The sequence below is a fragment of the Cyanistes caeruleus genome, chromosome 2, assembly GCF_971803275.1.
Source record: "Cyanistes caeruleus chromosome 2, bCyaCae1.hap1.1, whole genome shotgun sequence".
Classification (NCBI taxonomy): domain Eukaryota; kingdom Metazoa; phylum Chordata; class Aves; order Passeriformes; family Paridae; genus Cyanistes; species Cyanistes caeruleus.
The window spans coordinates 116,611,932-116,631,774 of NC_141702.1; the positions used below are offsets into that span (position 1 = coordinate 116,611,932).

General features: G+C 39.2%; 1 protein-coding gene across 7 annotated transcripts in view; it reads right to left on the reverse strand.

Annotated features, from left to right (window-relative positions):
• Window positions 1-19,843, reverse strand: part of PLCB1 (phospholipase C beta 1) — a 378,787-nt gene that overhangs the window by 134,411 nt on the left and 224,533 nt on the right. For all 7 annotated transcript variants that reach the window (XM_086873629.1, XM_086873646.1, XM_086873622.1 and 4 more), the window contains one exon: window positions 2,799-2,939. In XM_086873629.1, the coding sequence (XP_086729755.1) occupies window positions 2,799-2,879 (81 nt within the window). In that variant the 5' untranslated portion in view covers window positions 2,880-2,939. The remainder of the gene's footprint in view (window positions 1-2,798; window positions 2,940-19,843) is intronic.

Below are 19,843 nucleotides of genomic sequence, written 5' to 3' on the forward strand. Positions count from 1 at the left end.
ATTTTCCTAATTCTCCCATAACTTGGCCAGTGGATGTGACAAGCAGAGATTGTAGCAGAAAAGGCAGCCCTCTGCAAAGGGAGAAAATTTATAAGGGATTAATTTTAAAAGCCTCATTAAGACCACTGCAGTTTACTTTGACTTTCTCCTTAAGGGAGGTCTGATCAACACTTGCCACTCAACTTGAAAAACAAGGTATGACAAATGAAAGGTTAACAAAAAAATATTCATGCACTGAAAAGGAATGAATGGGAGAGATTTCTGTTGGCACTTGATTTCTCTGGAACATCAGAAGGGTCAAAATGTGCAAGTGTGGTGGTGAAAATGTCTCGTACTGACATTCCTCCCCAGAGCTCCCTGAAGAGATGATTTGTGCCTGATGTGCTTATTTATTACAACTTCTCTGAGTCACTGCGTGGGGCTCAGAGACAATAAAGACCAAATCTTGGTTCTGGTTCACATAAAGTTGGTAAACAGGTTAAAAAGGGAGGACTTTTTAGATGCATTCAACACTGATCAAAACTGTTTTGATTCAAACAATCAGGATATTTAACATGACCTCAAAGCACACACAGTTAATCTGCAATACCTTAAAAATTGCATCCCCAGCCCATAGTGCCCAACTGATCAAATATTAATTTATTTGCTCTATTGCATTTATGAATAAAAAGGAAGACTCAGATTCTTAGTTACTCAGATAGTAGGAGTTACTCAAGATTTAGAGTAACCAAGCTTTTACAAAACATGATTTTATCAACTGTACTTTAAGCTTCCATTATCAAACAGAAAATAGCCCTAAAATATCCATTTCTGTGCTGTTTTAGCAAATAGATTGTGGCTCACTGACTGCTGGCTAGACAAGCAGGTGAAAAAGAAGGACGTGAGCTTCTGATTTGGGTGATTTCCTTTGCTCCTTGATAAGGGACAGCAATTTCTGCTGGCAAAGCTTTAGCATACCTTTTCATTTTCCACCATAAACATAGCTCCTTTTCTTTCCTGAAGAGTTATTTCAATTGCTTTCATTTCTGCAGTGTTAAGATTTCTCACCCTGTAGAGCTCTGCATTTTCAAGTCTGAGAACAGCACTTCCCTCTCAGCTGTTCATGGACCACCACATACTCTTTCTGTTACCATTCTTCTACGTCAAAGAAAAATTGGAAATCGTGTTTTTGCCAATTGGTTAAAGAAGATTAGCAGGAATAGGAATCTGGCAAGCAAAAATGTTCCCTCCTTGCTGAAGGCTTTCATCCTATGACCTTTTTGCACCTGGTCTAACAAGCCCTGTTGCCTGTGAGGTGACAAAATAACTGCTTGCTGTTGTTAAATCACAGCAGGCTGCAGAGAACCTCATTTTAGCACAATCTAGTGAACTCCAGGATGTAAAAACACTCTGTGGAAAGTGTTCTGTGCACGGATGTCTGCAGGCTGGGATCAGAGCGTACCCATATGAGTGGAAGTGGAAAGAGGAGAAGCTTTGGGATGTCTGTTTGAAATAGATAAAGTAAAAGCTCCCACTTCATTAAATAGAACTGAACTGTAGAGAATTTGGAAGAAGGAAAAAACCCAAACCCAAATGTACTAATATCAGTGTAGTTTTATTCTGTGGGTTGGACAGAGGAAACTGATGGACATGCATGGGAAGAATACTTTTCTAAGGCAATGATGTTGACCATAAGGCTTATCAAGGGCTCTCAGAGGGCAAAATGTGATGCTACTACTGAAATGTTGATGTGTGCTTGGGGAGCCACAGTGTAACATCTCATTCCTGAGTTAAAATTTGTGTGTAGCAGTATTTTCACTGTGATTATTTGGGCTTTATGAACATGTTCTGAACATGAGCACACTTACAAGCCACGGGTATAAATTTTGCTGAATGAACTCCTTGAAAAAAAAAAACAACAAACCCAAAACAAAAAAAAGATTGCACATTTCTTCTTGGGAGAAGCTCTAGAACAGAACTGTGATTCATTTCATAGCAATTCCCACTTTTAGCTCATTTATCCATATCTCAAAACACTACTTCCAAAACCTGAATTTGATATGACAGATCTTCATCTATTGTTGGAGTCTGAGACACAGAATGTGTGCCCTTGTCTCTGATACCTAGCTCTGAGATCCAGGAGAACACTGAATTTCATATAACATGAAATTGATGGGCATGTTTTCATGGTGATACATAAAAATAACTGTTAAAGTTAAATAGGAAAGCTAAAAGTTTAATTGTGTAGATTAGAGAGTTTTCTTCAGTCACTGGGTGAAAAAGTTAAGAGTTTAAACTAGTTTAGAAAGCTGAAGACAAAATGGAGGATTTAGAGTGTTGTTTCTTTTCCTTCTTCCTTCTTCTTCTTCTAGAGATTTTTGGGTAATAGTGAGTGATTGGATAGAAAATGCTGCAGTGCAGCACACAGGTGAGACAGGTCATTAAGAAAAATAATATATGTCTATTGTTAATTGGATAAATATAAAGATAAAAAGGCTGCACCGTTTGGGGCCATTTTGTGCCTGCACCACCAAAGTGAGCCAAAAGAGCAAGATGAATTGAACTTGAGCAAAAGTCTGGAAAAGTCTGCCAAGTTATCTTTTTAGATAACATCCTAATAAACATGAGAAACAAGATCCTAGCAGGCTTTGGAGTTTTCTTCCTGACCCAGAGAACTGAGATAAGCGGAACTCCTCGTGAGGGAGTATCCTGAAGGAGCTCAGCCCAGAGAAGCTGAGAAATCCAAGTGTGAGAAGAAGCGAGGCAGAATCAAGAGAGAAAAAACAAATTAAATAAGTTGTATCTATCAGGTGTGTTACCTTTGCTATATCATCTTGGAACGCCACCAGGTTCAAGTAGGATATATTGACCAGGTCTGGCCCATACACAACAGTTATCATCCGATTTTCCAGCCGACCTCCCGCGTTCCCAGCATCCAGCAGCTCGCGCAGCTTCGGATCCTGCGGGTGAAATAACGATGAAATAATTAAAAACCTTCTGCAATTGCATATAGGTGCAAAAATTGAAAATATTTCCTCTTTGAAAATTTATGTTGTTTTGAACATTTTAAACATGTTGGTGCTAGGTTTTGATCTGGTTAATGACTCATTAAAATACTTCAAGTTATTAACCCTGAATAAAAAGGAAATCACTGCTGTAAATCCTCCTTTGAGCTCCATATTGGTGCTGTACAGACTCAGAGCTGTCCAGCTGATGGCTGCACATTGCTATTTTCAGTTATTTTGCCGCAGAAGTTAAGAAAACACAAACTGTGTTGCTTGTCAGAGCAACACAATCTGTCCAAAGGCTACTGTCCTCAGCAGAGACATTCCCTGTGATTTTAATGGATTTTAGATAAAACTGAAAATGAGAAGTTACTTTTTCCTAATGAATTAAGAAGAATTCTGGAATTAACTTTCTTAAACGCTATTAAATGAATAATAGAATTTTAGCATAGCCCTCCTCTTTCTTCTTCATGTTCAACAGGTCATGTATTATTTAAATTATTAGTTATATTCCATTTAGATTTAGCTTTTAGCCTTTTCTTTCCCTCAGTTTGTATCCAATACAGAATCATAGACTCATGTAGGTTGGAAAAGACCTTTCAGAGCACCGAGTTCAACTGTTCCCTCTGCACTGCCAAAGCCACCACTAACCCACGTCCCCAAATGCCACATCCACACATCTGTTAAACCCCTCCAGGGATGGTGACTCAACCCCTTCCATGGGCACCTTGTTCCAGCCTCGACAGAGTGACTACCCAACAATTCTGTGAAGGAAAGGCACACTCAATGATTTTTATCAGCTATTAATAGCCTGAACCTCAGCTTCATTGGCAACCTAAGTGTGTGAGTAAAAACCTCAGGTTGTTTGGTGACTCTCCTCATTTCTATTAGGCTGCAGCATTTCCAAGAAATGCACTCAGTGTGTTTGAAACAAAGAAAACAGCTCCTTGGCCTCACGGTGAAGTTTATAAAGACAGATGAAAAGCTGCCCTGCATGATTGGATTCAGCCCTTTGGAAAGGGCCCGTGTAATGTGAAAGCTCAGGTTTCCTAGAAGGCAAGACTGTCGAGTCTCCTACAAAAACTAAAAAATGGCCAGCAAATAGAATCCCTGTGGGATGACAGATGCTGTGTAGAGATCAAATTCTTTCTAAACTGACACAATAAATGTACTGCACTTTAAATTTCACTCTCCTGTGAACCTTCTCCCCGCATTGTCTGCATATGTTCAGTTTAGGGTATTCTTAATATTTAATAACTTTTTGAATAAGTATCTACATTTTCACCGACTGATACCAATTATATTTAATGCAACAAGGCTAAGATGATAAAAAGGGCCATTTTTCATGGATCTTGCAGGAAATCCTGTACCAACAAGACATCAATCTGAAGGGCATCTCCTGATTGGTATCATATCTTCTTGGAGCCAATGGAGCCATGTGTGTGTTCACCAAACATTTCACCAGATTTAGGAAAACATTTTTGGAGCATGAGGTAGAGACAGAAAAGAAAGTACAAGGCTGTCTATCATAAATGCTGAGTCTCTTTAAATACTGGGTATGATGCCAAGTGTTACAGGAGAACAGACAGAATAATCCTATTTGAGGGCTCTGTAAATTGTGAATATCATTGTGCTCCAAGACAAAGATGGTTTCGTGGGTAAACAAGTTAATCACAGCTTTTCACAGGAGAGAAAAACAGGAGAGGGATACAAAAATAGTAGCTGTGTTTCAGAGATGAGGATTCAAAGGAGAAAGACAAAGAAATGGTATCATTTAGATCTGGGAGAAGAGCTAGAGAAATGCCCTGCAGTTGCTAAGTCAGTCATGGTGCATTACTAGATGGGTTCCTTTCTCTTTTATTTACAGGCTGGATGTTTCAAAGCTTTGTTTTACGTCTCTGGGAGATGAGAATCCATCTCCTTTTTACCCTCTACCGTTTCAACCCCCAAATCAGACAGATAAATGCCTCTGCTCAAGGGCCTGTCTGGGACCAGCATCATTCTTTGTGTGCTCAGACAGAACGGGATTGCCAATCTGCTTTCAGTCCCTTTCACATCATTGTCATTCCTCTCTCCGTCTCCCTGGCTGAACCTCCTGCTCACAGTTCCGCTCCAGATGATGAACTGCAGTCGTAGCAACAAAAGAAGAGAGAAGATAACCTTTTTCTTTCGTATTTACACTCGGCCAAGGGATGTCTCAGTGATGAATCACACTCCAGTTAGACTAAGATACGCATTAGCCACGCACCACAGAATAAAAAAAGAAACATATTTGAAATGAGATGGTTTTTTCCAAGCAAATTCATCAAAAGAGAAGTTATCTGGCAGTGGCTCACTTTTTACAAGTGCAAAGTGGCAAATCAAGCAATGTGAGTGTGAATTTGGTCACCCATACCAAAGATTGGTTTCACCAGGTTGTACAGGCAAGCAATCAGACAGACCACCCTCTTTAGGTTGCTGAGTTTGAATGATAAAATGTTGAATTTCTCTGTTCTGTTTAAAACTTGTCTGGCAAAGTTTGAAGCACACAGTCCATTACAGCAGTGCACTGTCCAGCCACCATCCAGCAGCTGTTAATAAAGGGAATATACCATGTGTCCTGGGCTGTCTCAGTGCAACCTACTGTGGCCTTCACAGACTCAAAATACATATTTTAATAGCTGATTTTTAATATTTTTTTTTAATTTTATTTTTTTATGTTCAGTGGAAGAGAATAATTTTGATGCTAACCTGATTCACACCCTCGTTGATCCCTGCCATGGGTGTATTTGCCCTTCTGGGGTGAGAGATGCACTTGTCAGTGACAATGACCTAGGTCAAGATTAGTGCTTGGATCTAAAGTTCTCAGATAGCAAAGCCCACCACCAGCTCCCACATTCCTCATGAACAGCTCTGCTGCAAACAGTGCTACGGAGATGAGCAAAATATCCTTTACCAACATCTTGAAGACTATCAGTGCTCTATGAATCAAAGCCCTTTTGAAAATGTCAGCAGGTTTTCCTGTGGAGATGGCACGAAAGCACATAGGAGGAAAAAACCAAACCAAACAGCAAGACCAAACTGAGCTTCTTTTATGTAAATTGGATTGTTTTGATTTAGGCAATTCCATTTTAGGGAATGACACTGAAAAGCCTGATGCTGGTTGGGGCTGTGTTTCATACATTGGCTCCCAAGTGGACAGACAGGGTTTTGGGATAAGCTCTTTGCTAGACTGGGGTCTAATCAGCAACACATCGAGCTCTTTGATGGACATTCAGAACAACCATACCCATTTAATATTGCTTACAGTAACTTTTGGAACACCTGAGCTACTGAAGTTTGGGAACACTCCCATGGGATGGCAAATAAACAGCAGCCATTGGCAATACCCACATAACTCATCAAAGTCCCCTTTGTAGCTCAATATTTTAAATATTTGATGTTCTCTTTTGCTTCTTCCAGTCAAAAGGACCAGGGACAAGCTTGGTTTTCCCTTTCCACTGGAGTCTGGTAGGAGCTTCAGCTTGAGGACTGGAGGTGCCTGAAGAATGCCCCAGAAATAGGTCAGGAAAATCAGTGTTTGGATGGGACAGTGCTTAAATTCCCAGAGGGAGACGGAATTTGTGAGCAGGCAAATATGGAGGAGGTGATAAGGATGGTGTTGGCAGCACAAAGAGCTTTAGAATCTATCAAAAATCAAATTAGTCATGTCAAATTGAGGCAGAGGTTGGTCAGAGGATTACCTGCTCATTGGACAAAATCTTCCCTATTTGGTTGTGCTGTCTTGGGAAACTTATCACAGAAAATATACCTTAAATCAATGAGAAATAAAGAGAGAATAGAGAAAAAAATTAACTAGATACATAAAAAAATTAAAAATTAAAAGCTCATGGGAGTCCTACCATTTTCATGAACAAATGCAAAGTAATGACTTTTTGTTAGAAACCAGGGTCCTGTAGGCAGATGGATAAAAATAGATTTCAGACTTCCCAAACTTTCTCATGCTGCATTTCCTTTTCACTGGAAATCATAAGAATAACATAAACTTAGAGAGGCACCTCAGCCACATTACAATCCCTGCTTTCCACTGTGATTTGTGTTATTCAAATGTAGGTCTTAACCCTGAAATCCCAATTAGTGTATCCTCTGCACAGCACAGCAAATGCCATAACATCTTTTATTAGTATCGCCAGCTCCTTAAACTTTTTTTTTACTTCTGAAAACCTGCAACACACCATCTGTCTGTGGAAACCTTCTGGTTTTTTCATACACAGTTATAAAAGGCTGCCACAAGGTTCTGTGGCACTCAAATGCTGATTTCAACACACCAGGGAGCAGCAGGTCAGCTCCCTTTGCTTACTGATGCTTCCCAAAGCTGCAGAACCATTTCGGAGAGCACTTTCTGCTCCCTTTAAGAAGGAAAAAATCTGTCCAATGGTAAAGATTTTCCTGGGGTTTGATAGTTACAGATAATGGGATAGCAAAACTGGGTGATTATCAAGAGAATCAGAATTTCTTGGGCTGCTGGAACAAATAGATATTGGGAATTTTGGGTGAAGACATTAATTTACAGAGCAAAAACTCTTAAAACTATTTTACAGAGTTACACAGTGCTTCAGAATTCCCTACACTGTAACTATCACAGTCTGCATTACTACCTGTAACTATCACAATGCTAAATCTTTGTATTTATGTCCTGATAACTTCAGGAGAGATTTGAAACATTAAAAAAATGGCACAGATTCTCATCTTCGTTTTCTGCTCATCCAAGTGAGATTTCCAAGCCTTCAAAAGTGCATGTATATTTTTCTAGATCTTTATGTATCCCAGGAGAGGGAATATAGGGGAGGAAAGAAGCATAATTAGCTAGCTCCATATGTAGAGTTTTCCAGGAAAGACTCAAGTTTGAGGCTTAAATTAAACAAAGAACCTTGCTAAATTAGGACTTTATATTGTGACTCCATTGAAGGCAGAACTCCCACAGATTTCCTACAAATAGAACAACATCTCGTCTTCAAGAATTCCTCATTACAGAATGTTTATCAACAAAAATGTATATATATATGCATATATATATATATATAGATAGCATGGATATCTCATATAGTTGGCCCTGATTTCAAAATACCAGCTCTTAACACTTTACACACAGGTAAGTTGCTGGTTATGGGGCAGTAAAATAGGAAATAATAAGTGATTCCTAAAATCAGACCACTTACCACTGTGGTAGTGAGGACTAGCCTGTGGTGACCCAACCAAACTCCTCAGTGCAAGCTGCCCAGACCAGAACACCAACTAAGGATAGGAATTGCTTTCTAAGGCTCTCAAAATGATTTTGTCTCACCTGTGGCACCTGAAGGACACAGCTCTGCTCTTCCAGACTTGTTGGGTCCATGATGGTACCTAAGAGTTGCTTCTTTGTGTCTGTACCAGCCTGACCCTCAGATAAAAAATGTCCTTTTTAACCAACTGAAATTCACTGCTAACAATCCCCACACAGATTTCACAGCTGGTTCAAATACCCTTCGTGTCACACATCACTAAGAGCTTCCCATCAAGTGCATCAACAGACTCATCCTTCAAAGAAATCTCTCTTCTCTCCCTCCTTTGTTGAGACCAAAGTCAAAACTCTCAAGTTTATCTTTCAGCAATCCCTCTCACTGATTAAGGAGTGTCCATACATGGGAATCACATCTGCAGAACTCAGTGACAGGATTTTGTCTGTCTTAATGACAGTCATGTGAAATCAATAGACTCCAATTACTACATCAAAAACATTCAAAACAGTGTTCTCCAAACTCTCTTCCATTACACAGAATACACAGGAAGTTTGATAGTTAAATGGATTTATTTGTATCAAGTTATCATTACCAAAATCATTCTCATTAAACCAGCAATCTATTTAGCCCAGTAAACACTCCAGTATGGTTTTAATACAAATAATGTCTTCACACATTTCACAAAAGAGTATCAGATCAAGATATAGCCAAAATATTTGCAAATAAATTTATCCTTCTTTCTAAGGTTTCAGAATGGATTCCAAATTTGACATGATATCACCATAGCTACCTATGCACAGAAACAGAGCCAGGATCTTGTTTAAACACCCAAGTCATCCAGACATCATTTCTGTGCAAACCAAGTCAGTGTGCACAAAACAAGAGGAAGTTTCCTTAAAAAATAATCTCAGTCATCTAAACTGGTCTCATTTTGACCATCTGCTCAGTTAATACAGTGAAATATTTCTGACATATAACTCAGCATGAGGTAAAAGGAGTCAGAAATGCTTTAGTCAGTCCCTGGGGAAGGAGATCCAAGGCATCCACTGGCTCCTACAGATCTGGTACATGCAGCAATCCCAAATACCTCAGATGCAACTAAAATCTGAGGGCTGTTCTTCCCACAGGTGTTATCAGGGAGGACAAGATGCCATAAATCACACCTCGAGCAGTCAATGCTAGTCCAGAACAATGGCTGGTTTTCCTAAAATAGCTAAATCCAATTCCATGCTTGAAGTAAGAACATCGATACATCAAGTTTACCAGGACCAGGCTATGAAGAAGAGTGAAGATACTTCTTTTTCTGTGATTTACAACTTTTGAGGAAGTGAGAGCTTAATATGTATTTTTTCTTTGGCAAAGGAATAAGAGGGAAGCTGATGTCTGCCTGTACAAATGAACTTTGGAAAAGTGAGGTCTGTGTCAATAGGCATTTCCAAATACAGTTCTAACTTTGAGCTCTGAAAATGCAGGATGAATTCATGCTGACTTTCTACAATACCCATGCTGTAAGACATGGGTTATTTAAAAACATAAAATGTGATAAATTAGCATTTTTCTAACACTTAGGGACACCCCCCCCCCTCCAAAATCAGCCAGTCCTATGTCAGTCACCACATCAGGAGGACAGAATGCAAGCAAGCTGGAGGGAGCAGCTGATGTGATGTCAGCCAGGTTGACAGGTCGCTTTTTAACCTACAATTTTCAATGGCACCACCATCTCTGTACCAGATGTGCTGCAAGGAGTTTCCTGGGGACAACACCACAAATTCACTGGTTATTCAGTGCTAGTTTTGGTGAAGCTACTACTTAAAATATAAAATCAGACTGATTTCTGGGGGGAAGGGGGAGAGATCCCCAAATCATCTTGATGCCATACACAGTAAAACCAGGATTTGATCTGAAATACAAACAGAATTAATTGGATGTGCTGAGGAAAAGCCCAGGGACAAAACCATGGCCACCTCATTCCTCTTTTTCTGACCTTTCTCACAGTTCAAGTGATCCAAGTCCAGCTTCCCTGGGTCTCTCATACTCTAGTGACAGAACATTAAGCAAATATTCAGAGCCTGGATTGGCTTTTTTTAGTTTTCTATCCTAACGTTCATATTTCTCAAGATTTATTTTTTTTCTAGGTTCATGGTATTTGAGTTTGAAATTGTTTGCAAGACTGTGTGTTCTAACAAAAAACAAGTGACAGTATAAACCATCTAAGTAAAATCAGACCAAATGTGGTGGTTTTCAGTGCTTTTGGATGTGGTTGTGATTAACTTGAAAAAACTTTACATCTCACAGTTTAAATCTTAATTTAGATGTCAACTCTGTAAAGGTGAAATACCAAGCAACTACAACCATTCACAACTTTCCTCTAGGTGTTTTCTAACTCGCAGTTTTTACCAATTTTTATCAGCTGCAGATGGCTCATTATTTTAAAGATGACCTTTAAACACACACACTTCCCTTTCCTGCTTTTCCTTCCCCAAAATTCCAAGAGTTTTTCTTCAATTTAATTTTAAAGGAAGAGATGAACAGACAGCGGTGAAAAGAAACTCATCTCATTTTCATGTCACTTTTATGAACTCATTTTCTTTGGTCTGTATGAGACTATTGAAAAACCTATAAAAAGTCTTTAAATGAAATGATTTCTACAGCAACTTGCACAGCACCTAAGGGCAGGAGTAGCTGGAACAGCAGCTTAATTTTCACTTATCTATAAATCTCACATGCATTGTTCTTCCAATTCGGAATTGCTATGTATTTTATTTTAATAGGGTTACTTCAGAGGTTGAGGTACAATCAGCTCTTCATTTATCTGGCATTTATAAAAATCTGAGATGCTTGAAACGAGCTGAATGAGAGTTATTGTGGGAACCCCACCACGCTGCTCTGGAGTGCTCCACGAGGGCTGCAGAACAATCACTTGCATTATAATGCATCGTTTTGGTTTTCAGCTGGTGGAAATGTGTACAACCAGACGGTCTGAAATGTTGAGTGCACCAACCACCCACCCCACACAAACAGAACAGATGAAACACAGAAAGGCAGAATTGAAAACATCTGACTAACGAGCTGCTTATTATTGCAACATTTCAGACACAGTCATTAGCAGAGAAAAAAAAAAACCAAAAAAAGCTCAAGAAAAGAGCCTATGTGCCATGCCAGCAATATTTTGTTCTCTCTTACCTGTCTGAGAAACACTTTTTCGTATCATTTTTTCAAATTACATAGTTATGTGGGATGCTTAATGCTAAAGGTTTCAATTTACCTGATTTTAATTATTGTAAACACTCACTGTTCTCATTACCTTTAAGTATTTAATTCTAGGAACCTCATCTGCAGCGTAGGAAAGAAAAATAAACCATTGCAATGATGATGCAATGAGAGCGGATATTGTTTCCCTCTTGGGCTGTAGCAAATTCTCAGCTCCTGCAAATCAGCCTGTGAGCTCAGAACAGGCTCCTAATAACACATCTAATTAATTATTAATGGCTAATGACGAGTAGTCCTATGCTGTCATATGTCACTAAACCTGCACTGCACCTTAGTTCATACAAGTCAGAAGCAGAAATACATGTGGACACTTGACACCTACAAATTGGTGCCAAATTAGCTGCACAGATGAACTTATTCCCTGCAGATCTTGATGGAGTTGTCCTGGTTGCTGGTGACAACCCAGCTCGATGGGAATCGGAGCCAGGGTATCACAAAGTCAAGGTACTTGACTGAAAATCCACACAATCATCTAAAAGCTACATGGCAAAATCAAATGGCAGATGCCACTGCCTCGGAGGGCAAATAGAGAAAAAGTAATGTAAAATAAAAAACTAATTAAGATTCCTTTTTAAAACTTCAACTTACTCCAGAGAGGAAGATTTTCTCTACATACATTTTAAAATTTAAAATAAGTATCGACCAGAAAAAAAAACCCAACTAGAAATAGGTTCCTGGTTTAGAAGACAACATGACTACTAAAAGAAGAAAAAAAAAGAAGGAAAATCTACAAGGAGTATGAGTAAGAACCACAAATATGTTTTGCTGGCTGAGGAGAGAGAGACAACAGTGAATAAATGCAGAAACTGGATTTGGGTGGTTTAATGAGATTAATTTCAGCACCTGTGAGAGTACAGGAAACATGTTCAGTCACTGCTAGGAAAAGGACATCCAAACACTGATGTCTCTGGCAAGCAGCTGCAGAGAGGAATTCTTCAAGGGATGCCATGGACATTCTTTTAAAGCATTGGTTTTGTACTCCATGCTTTTGAGAACTAATTGAAGAAAGGAACATTAAAAGGGTGGCTGGATCAATTTTAAACAAGCTTGAAGAACACAACACATCAACTTGGAGAACAGTGCTGATGTAAATCCTGAGTATCACATATTTGCAAGCAGCCAAACAACGTGAGAATTCCAAGACATGGAAGAGGTAAAATCAGTGCAAGCAGAAAGTGATGGAAATGGTCCCAAAAAATCCAGATGCAAACTTCTCAGTGAGTAGTTTTGGGCATCTGAATCATTCACATGTGTTCTGGAACCAAAATTCACTCATAAATACAAGTTTCCGCCTATACATCCACAGACACAGAGCATTAAGACAACTACACCAAACTTGGTCCTTCAAACTTCTCCATTTCCATCAGTTTTCCTCAGTGATCATGTCTCTTTAAAAAGCAGACAGTTCTCAGTGAACACCTGTGATACCCATGGATGGCTCTTTTCCACAGCAGAAATAATTAAACTTGGGCAAAGTGCAAGGAGACAAAGGATATTTTTCACGTCCATCTGCTGTGAAAAGAACTTGCTAACACTTTATGGGAAGTTCAGAGTTATATACTAATGCAGTACAGAATCAGGAAAACAGGAAAGCTAAAATTTAAGGCATCACCTTAATTCAAAGAGGTTCACCTGGACTTACAGGAGCTGAGAAAGGGGAAAAAATTGGCAGAGGAAGTTTAACAGTGATTGATTGTTTTTAAAGCTCTTTGTACAAATCGTGGCAGCTTGCTAAGAATTCAATTTCTTACATTTAGAAGGTAGATCAGAACTTCTTTTCCTAATTTCACTTGCTAAGTGCCAGACAGACTCCCAGTTATCCAAGAATTTAATGAACTAAATCCAGCCATTTAAGGCTGTTTCATCTAGATAAGAAGCTTTCCAACATGAAGGATAAAACAGCCTTAAAGGCAATGGAAAATAAACCACACTTTGATGTGTATAAACTACCCAAGCAGTTAATTTTCAATTATAAAAATCAAATTTTAGCTGGGGGGATGTCAAGTAAATATGTTTGGCAGGAGAAAGGAGACCAGAAGGGAATAGAGGAGGCTGGAACAGTCCTGCACAAACTCCAGGCCACACTTTGTGCTCCCCCCTTTCCCAAGGATCCCCAGTGGAGCACTTGACTGAGCAAAGCTATGAACTCCAGGGTTTGACCAAAATATTTCTGAAAGGTTACAAAGTCCAATGTTTTTTGAAAAGGAAATTAAAAATATTTTGTGCACATAAGACTATGGCACTAAGGGCATGCTTTCTCCAATTGGATCCCTTCCAAGGCATCCTTGGGAAAACAAATAGTTAGAATGGACACAATTTGGAAAGGGATATTCTGCAAATATGAGAATATTCTAAATGTCACTTGCCCAAAACAACATCATTTGACACTGGGTTTTAAATAAAGATGCATCAAACCTTGCTGTTCTCAAGTTCTTTTTTTCCCCCCATCCTTTAACAGGAAATAAGGAGACAAACAAAACCCGGTCATCTCTTGTGATAAGTGAGGTGGAAAATCCTGAATTTGTGTCTTCAATTCCTCCCTCTGTAAACTGAGCTTTTCTCTCTTTTGCTTCTCTAAAATTCACAGAATTTCATTTTCCTTATATTCTGATCAACTGCTCTTGCCTCACTGAGAGTATTAACACAGCAGTATTTTTTTTTCCTTTGAATGATTTTTATGAAGAATAAATGTATGCTTCATATTTACACATCTGAATAAGCTCTGAAGTGCTGATGCACAAAACCTCATTGCATTCACATGAGCAGAGTTAAGAGTTTGCCTTTGAAAAGCCACCAGAACCATCCCCACCCTGGCTTACAGCAGGAGGAGATCTTGCAACAGAAAATGGCACGATGCCCTTGGTGCATTTATACCTCCTGGAATTTAAAAGCATTGAGATACACCTGGATAATAATTCTGCCAGTGTGCCAGTGCTTCCCACTGGCCACTTCAGAAGCTCCTTCATCCTCCAGGGAATTTGGGAATGCTGGAGTTTGGCTATCCCCACCAAGCAGCTGGAGGGGTGCTGCCACACCATCTACACCTCTCTGTATGTTTATTTCTTTATTCCAGCACCCTCCAGAGCAGCATCTCCTACCAGCACTGTTGCTGAGGTGTTGCTGTAGAATTTCTCCCTCTAGATTTCAATGTATAATGTCTCCCAAGGTGACCCAGAGGTGATGCCTGCGTTCCCCTGCTGTGACAAGTGACATCCCTTAGGTCAGCTGAACATTTCAGCACCCTTGGAAGAGAATGAAGGTGCCAGTTTCAATTCTGTGGAGATGTGTGTGGCTGACCATAGTGTGGACACAAAGCCTTTCTGTAATTCCCTCTTCTATTCAACTTTTCTTATTACAGGAAGCTGAATCCCAACAGTGCTTTGAAGAAATCTCCCAAACCTGTGAAATGGGACTTTTCCAGCAGAGCTGCCTGGACTGACAGTGACCCCCAAGCCCTGCAAACCAGGTGAACCCACCCACAAACCAAACAAATCCCCTACAGATAAAAACCCTGTGTGTAATGGATTGGTACTATAAATAGGGAGATCAATAGTGCATGGAGTCAGCTTGAATGCTGAAATTAATGATTCCCCAAAATAGCAGCAAGACAAGGCCACATGGTACACGCTGGCACCTACCTGAAACTACAGAGCATGAGCAACACAGGGTCAAAATCTTCTAAGAACCCCTTTTTCCTCTTTTCCATATCATTTAGACACTTAAATAGGTCAGGATTTGTTTTTTGTGCTCAGTGGGCTTATTTGAAAAAAATAATCTGTAATCCTTTCAGAAAAATGTACATTTTTTACATACATACATTAACAAAGTTATTTTTTTTAATATTTCTGTGACATAATTTATATTGGCACCACCATCTGGTTTTAGTCTTTATACTCTTTATACTCTTTTTTTATGGTGGTGGTGCTTGTGGCATTTGCCACTTTCTGTGGCTGTGCAAGCACAACTAACAACAGGGAGTAAATCCTCAGTAAATTTTTTCAATGTCTGCTTTGATTTTTTGATTTTGATTCTTATCAGAACTCGTAACTAAGCTCCTGGAGGAAGGAAACAACAGGATGTTTTGAAAGAGGGATAAATGTAACACTGGGAAATGCACAATTTGGGCAGGAATAAAAGTACAGCCTTACACCTTCCCCTGGAAAAACAGCCTGTGCCAATAAAACACGGTGAATGGAAGCGTGCTTGAGCAGCATCTGGGCAGCATTCCCAGCAGAAATTTATTTCTGGCTTATCAAGTTTCTAATCAGTTTTTTAAACCAGGCTGCTGAATAGGTGTAAATCTCTTGAATGGTAGGAAATTCACTATGGAGACAGAAACTTTGAGGCTGCAGTGGATTTCATCTACCCAGAGATCTGACCTCTGAGACCTTTAACTGCAGCTCTGATGAGATATTAAAGGAGCTTGTCCACAACCAGATTGTACTCATGATTCAAATGGATTTAAAAGAAAAATTAAAGACCACAACTAAACAAAATCTTTAAACCTCCACAAACAAACAACTAACAAAAACCCCCAAACTAGAAAAACAACCAAAAGAGCCCAAATTTACCACTGCTAGGATTTTCAGTATTAATACAAAGGAATGGAGAAATTTAAACTATAATGGAGAAAATTTTTAAAAAATATAGAAAGTTTATAAAAGTTGGGGCTCCTGACACAAATAAAGGTACTGCTCTCAAAACAGTCTGCTAGAACCTTTATCAAGCACATCTTAATGTGTTTAATCACTTAGCACCTTTAGAGGGGTTACACCCTAATCTGATATTGCTTTTACCTGCCAGCCCTAAAGAAAATCAAATTTCTGTGTAATGGGTGAGTCTTTGCCTCAGTACCTGATCTTTTCTCCTGCCATTTGAAGTTTTGTTTGCTTTTTCCATGTGTAAAACGTATCTGCTGATATCCTCCACATCTTCTGTCAAGGGTGCTGTGATCTATAAAGCTGGAAAGTGCCATCCAAGGTCTGGATTTGTTTGACACCTTCCAAGGAAAATCTCCACTCTTCTTGACAGATCTAATATCTAAAAATATCCTCCTCCATCTTCCTGGCAGTGCCTCCTGTAAATGCTGTTTCATTTCTTTAGGTTTTGTTCTTTGGATCTCACTCAGCCTTTCTGATGGTTGGGATAATAAATGCACCCACATTATCCTTCTCAGGAGCCAAAGAAAACAGTGGCTCAGTTCTCAGCTGTTGCTCTAAGACTGTGAGTGGAACAGAATTCCAGAGAGATGGAATTTTCAATAACTCCCAGTTATTTAGTGTTACATGGTAACACCTGAGTGACCTCCATCCCCTGGACACCCCACTGGGTTCAGGAGGTTTGGCTCAGATCAAACCCTGGTGGTGCCCCAGGGAGATTCTGCACCTTCCTTCAGAAACCTGGAAGTGTAACTGCAACTTTGTGCTCCAGTGAAAGGAATTCATTAGATGGATAAGGAGAGCAAAGGCACAACAAATTTATTTTTAATTTTTTTTTTTTTTATTATTTTTTTAATATATTTTTTTAGTGCACTCAGTACAGCCTCTGCCTTTGGGATGAGCGAGCTCAGAAGGATGTCCTGCATGAGCAAGGAAGAGAAACTGAACTGATCTCAGCTAACTTTGTGATGAGCAAAAAGCTGACATCTCACACCTTAAAAAAACAAGCAAAGGAAAAAACACTTCCATGGACACAACAAACATGAGTTTGCTGCTGCCTCTCTTGAGACCTCCTGCAAGATCCTACCCAGACAATGATGTACAAAAACAAATACTGAAAAACAAGTTCCTATTTCTTTTAAAGCTCGGAGCAGCTCATTGTGCTGTTTTCCCTCAGATCAAGTGTCAGCAGCAGCAGAGCAAATACCTGACCAGAGCATATTTTATTAGATCAGCTGTCAGGCAAATTCTCTTTTGCCTTAAAAAAAACACCAAAAAACCACACACAAAAAAGAAAAAAAAAAAAAACAAAAAAAACCAAAACCCAAAAATGGCCACACTCCCACAACAGTAATAATAATAGTAATAATAATAGTAATAATAATAGTAATAATAATAGTAATAATAATAATTAAAATAAAATAAAATAGCAAAATGGGACAGACTTTTCTGAGCAGGTTAAGGTTGCTTAAAAAGCTTCCAAATACTGAATTAATTCCATTAATGGAAGTACTATGCAAGAAGACTTAGGAGATGCTGAATCTAAGACAGGAAGGGCTGTACTCAGGACTTGGGGAGTAAAAAGCATTTGGGATAAATTCTGCTGGCACACTCCCAGAAGCTGTGTCAGGAGGAACACAGTGTTAATGCCTGTGAATAATCCCACTGACTGGACCATGCAAAGTCCCACATTCCCAAGACAAGAAAGAAAAGCAGATGCTCACAGAATACAGGAGTTAAATAGGTGTGGGCTGCTTTAATGGGATGTCCTTGGGACAAAGCCTGCCCACGGTCGCTGCAGTAATTAGTTAATTAAGCAATACTAAATCAAGCCACCAAGAAGCAAAATGATGTCACTTCCTCCTTGTGTTTCCATGGATTCCTCTGATGATCTTCAGTGGGAGCTCTGCAGAAGAGGGACACGAGCCAAGAGATGAGGGTGATGGGCTGCAGTTTATCCCCAGATTTCTGGTCCAACCCCCATCCATGGTGGGAGCAAAACTCTGGGGCAGACACTGACCTGAGGCACCTGAGCAGCCCTGGGGAACTCAGTGCACTGCAGATTCATGATCCGTTGGGTTTGTCTTGATTTTTTCAAGGACTTCAATTACATTTACAATTCCTCTTTACACTACAGACTTTCATATGAAAAAAAAGAAAAAACGTGGGTTTTTTCTTGCTCTAATGTATCTGTTTCTGACATATTTCTTTTGCCAAGGTGTGACATTTTAACATGGGCTTACGAAGAAAGAAATTTAGAGAAGGGTACAGATTTTTGCAAGAGCTCTCCTTTTGCAAGAGGAGCTGAAAATAAGCCCTTAAAATCTTTGAAGAATTCTATTGCTGAGGCACAAAATACTGAAAAAACCCGATTATTCTTCAGGCAATAGAAAATAATTATTAAGTGGCTTTGATATTTATAAAACAATGTAGACAATGTCACTTGCTTTTACCTTTCCAAGCCTTTTTCTAAATACTCAGACTTTGAAGTAGCAAGAAGCCTCTCCATATATTCAGATACAAAAAAGAGAAGTATTTCCTAAGAGAAAATTAAATGTTTTCTGTTAACTCCTGCTGTCTGGGCAGAAAGCAGCAGAGAAGGGGATGGGGAAGAAGTCTCACACACCTGAGACAGTTTTTCAAATTAGGATATTTTTCAAGATTCATTTTTGACAGTAGCTGCCAGTTGCTCACCTGAAAGTCTGTCTCAATCTCTCTGGACCTTTGCTTTCCATTAGTCGTTCTTTACACTACTTCTTACCACAAAAATTCTTCATTTGAGAGAAGATATCAATTCTGAAATTAACTTTATGAGAGAAAATGGTAAATCTTAGATAACACCATCACCTATAGTACCATGGATGTAAACATTGGCAATTTAAAGCTTTCAGGGTGATGTTTCTTCCATTTTTTTTTTCTTTTTACCCACAAGAGATACTTCCTCTGCTGTATTTTAGTTCTTTTTTCTTCAAATTTCTTTTGAGAGCCCCTACATACTTGATTTTCCTGGATCATTGTTTCAGCCCATGTGGCTCTCACTATATTCTGTCTTCTGTGAATTTCAGCAGCTGACATCCTTAATTTTCTCTGGTTGAAAGGAAAATTAAATATACACCATTTAATCAGCCTACATATGCTCCAGTTTTCTTTTGTCCTAACTGTTAGGGTGTAATAGCTCGGGTTTTATTTGCTGTTAACAGGCTTGTAATTGTTTTTGATTAAATAATACAGTGTTTGTTCAGCTCTGCAAAACAGAAACGCATAAAAATACAAGTTTTGTGTACAGCCATTATATGGGATAAAGAAGGGTTCAGCAGCTAAGTGCTCCTAGTGACTATCAGATTAAATCAGTCTATTTATTGAAGTTCTACAAGGAAATATGAATTTTAAAGTATTCCATCAAAGTGTGCCAAGTTGTTAGAATGCCATTTGCTGTTATTTATCCACGCTACTGCACCTCAGTCTTTGTTTAACGCTCCTGTAGTTCCATGCTCACATCACTGTCAATCCCAAGCAGTCAAAAAGCTGTGAGTCACCTCCCTTTCACTGAAATCAGCTACTTAAAATCCAGGAGATGCATGATCACTGTTACTGCTGCCACTGAAAGAGCCCAGATGATTACCTTGGGCTCAATCTTTACCTGCTGGACACCTAAAATTACAGGAAATGAACT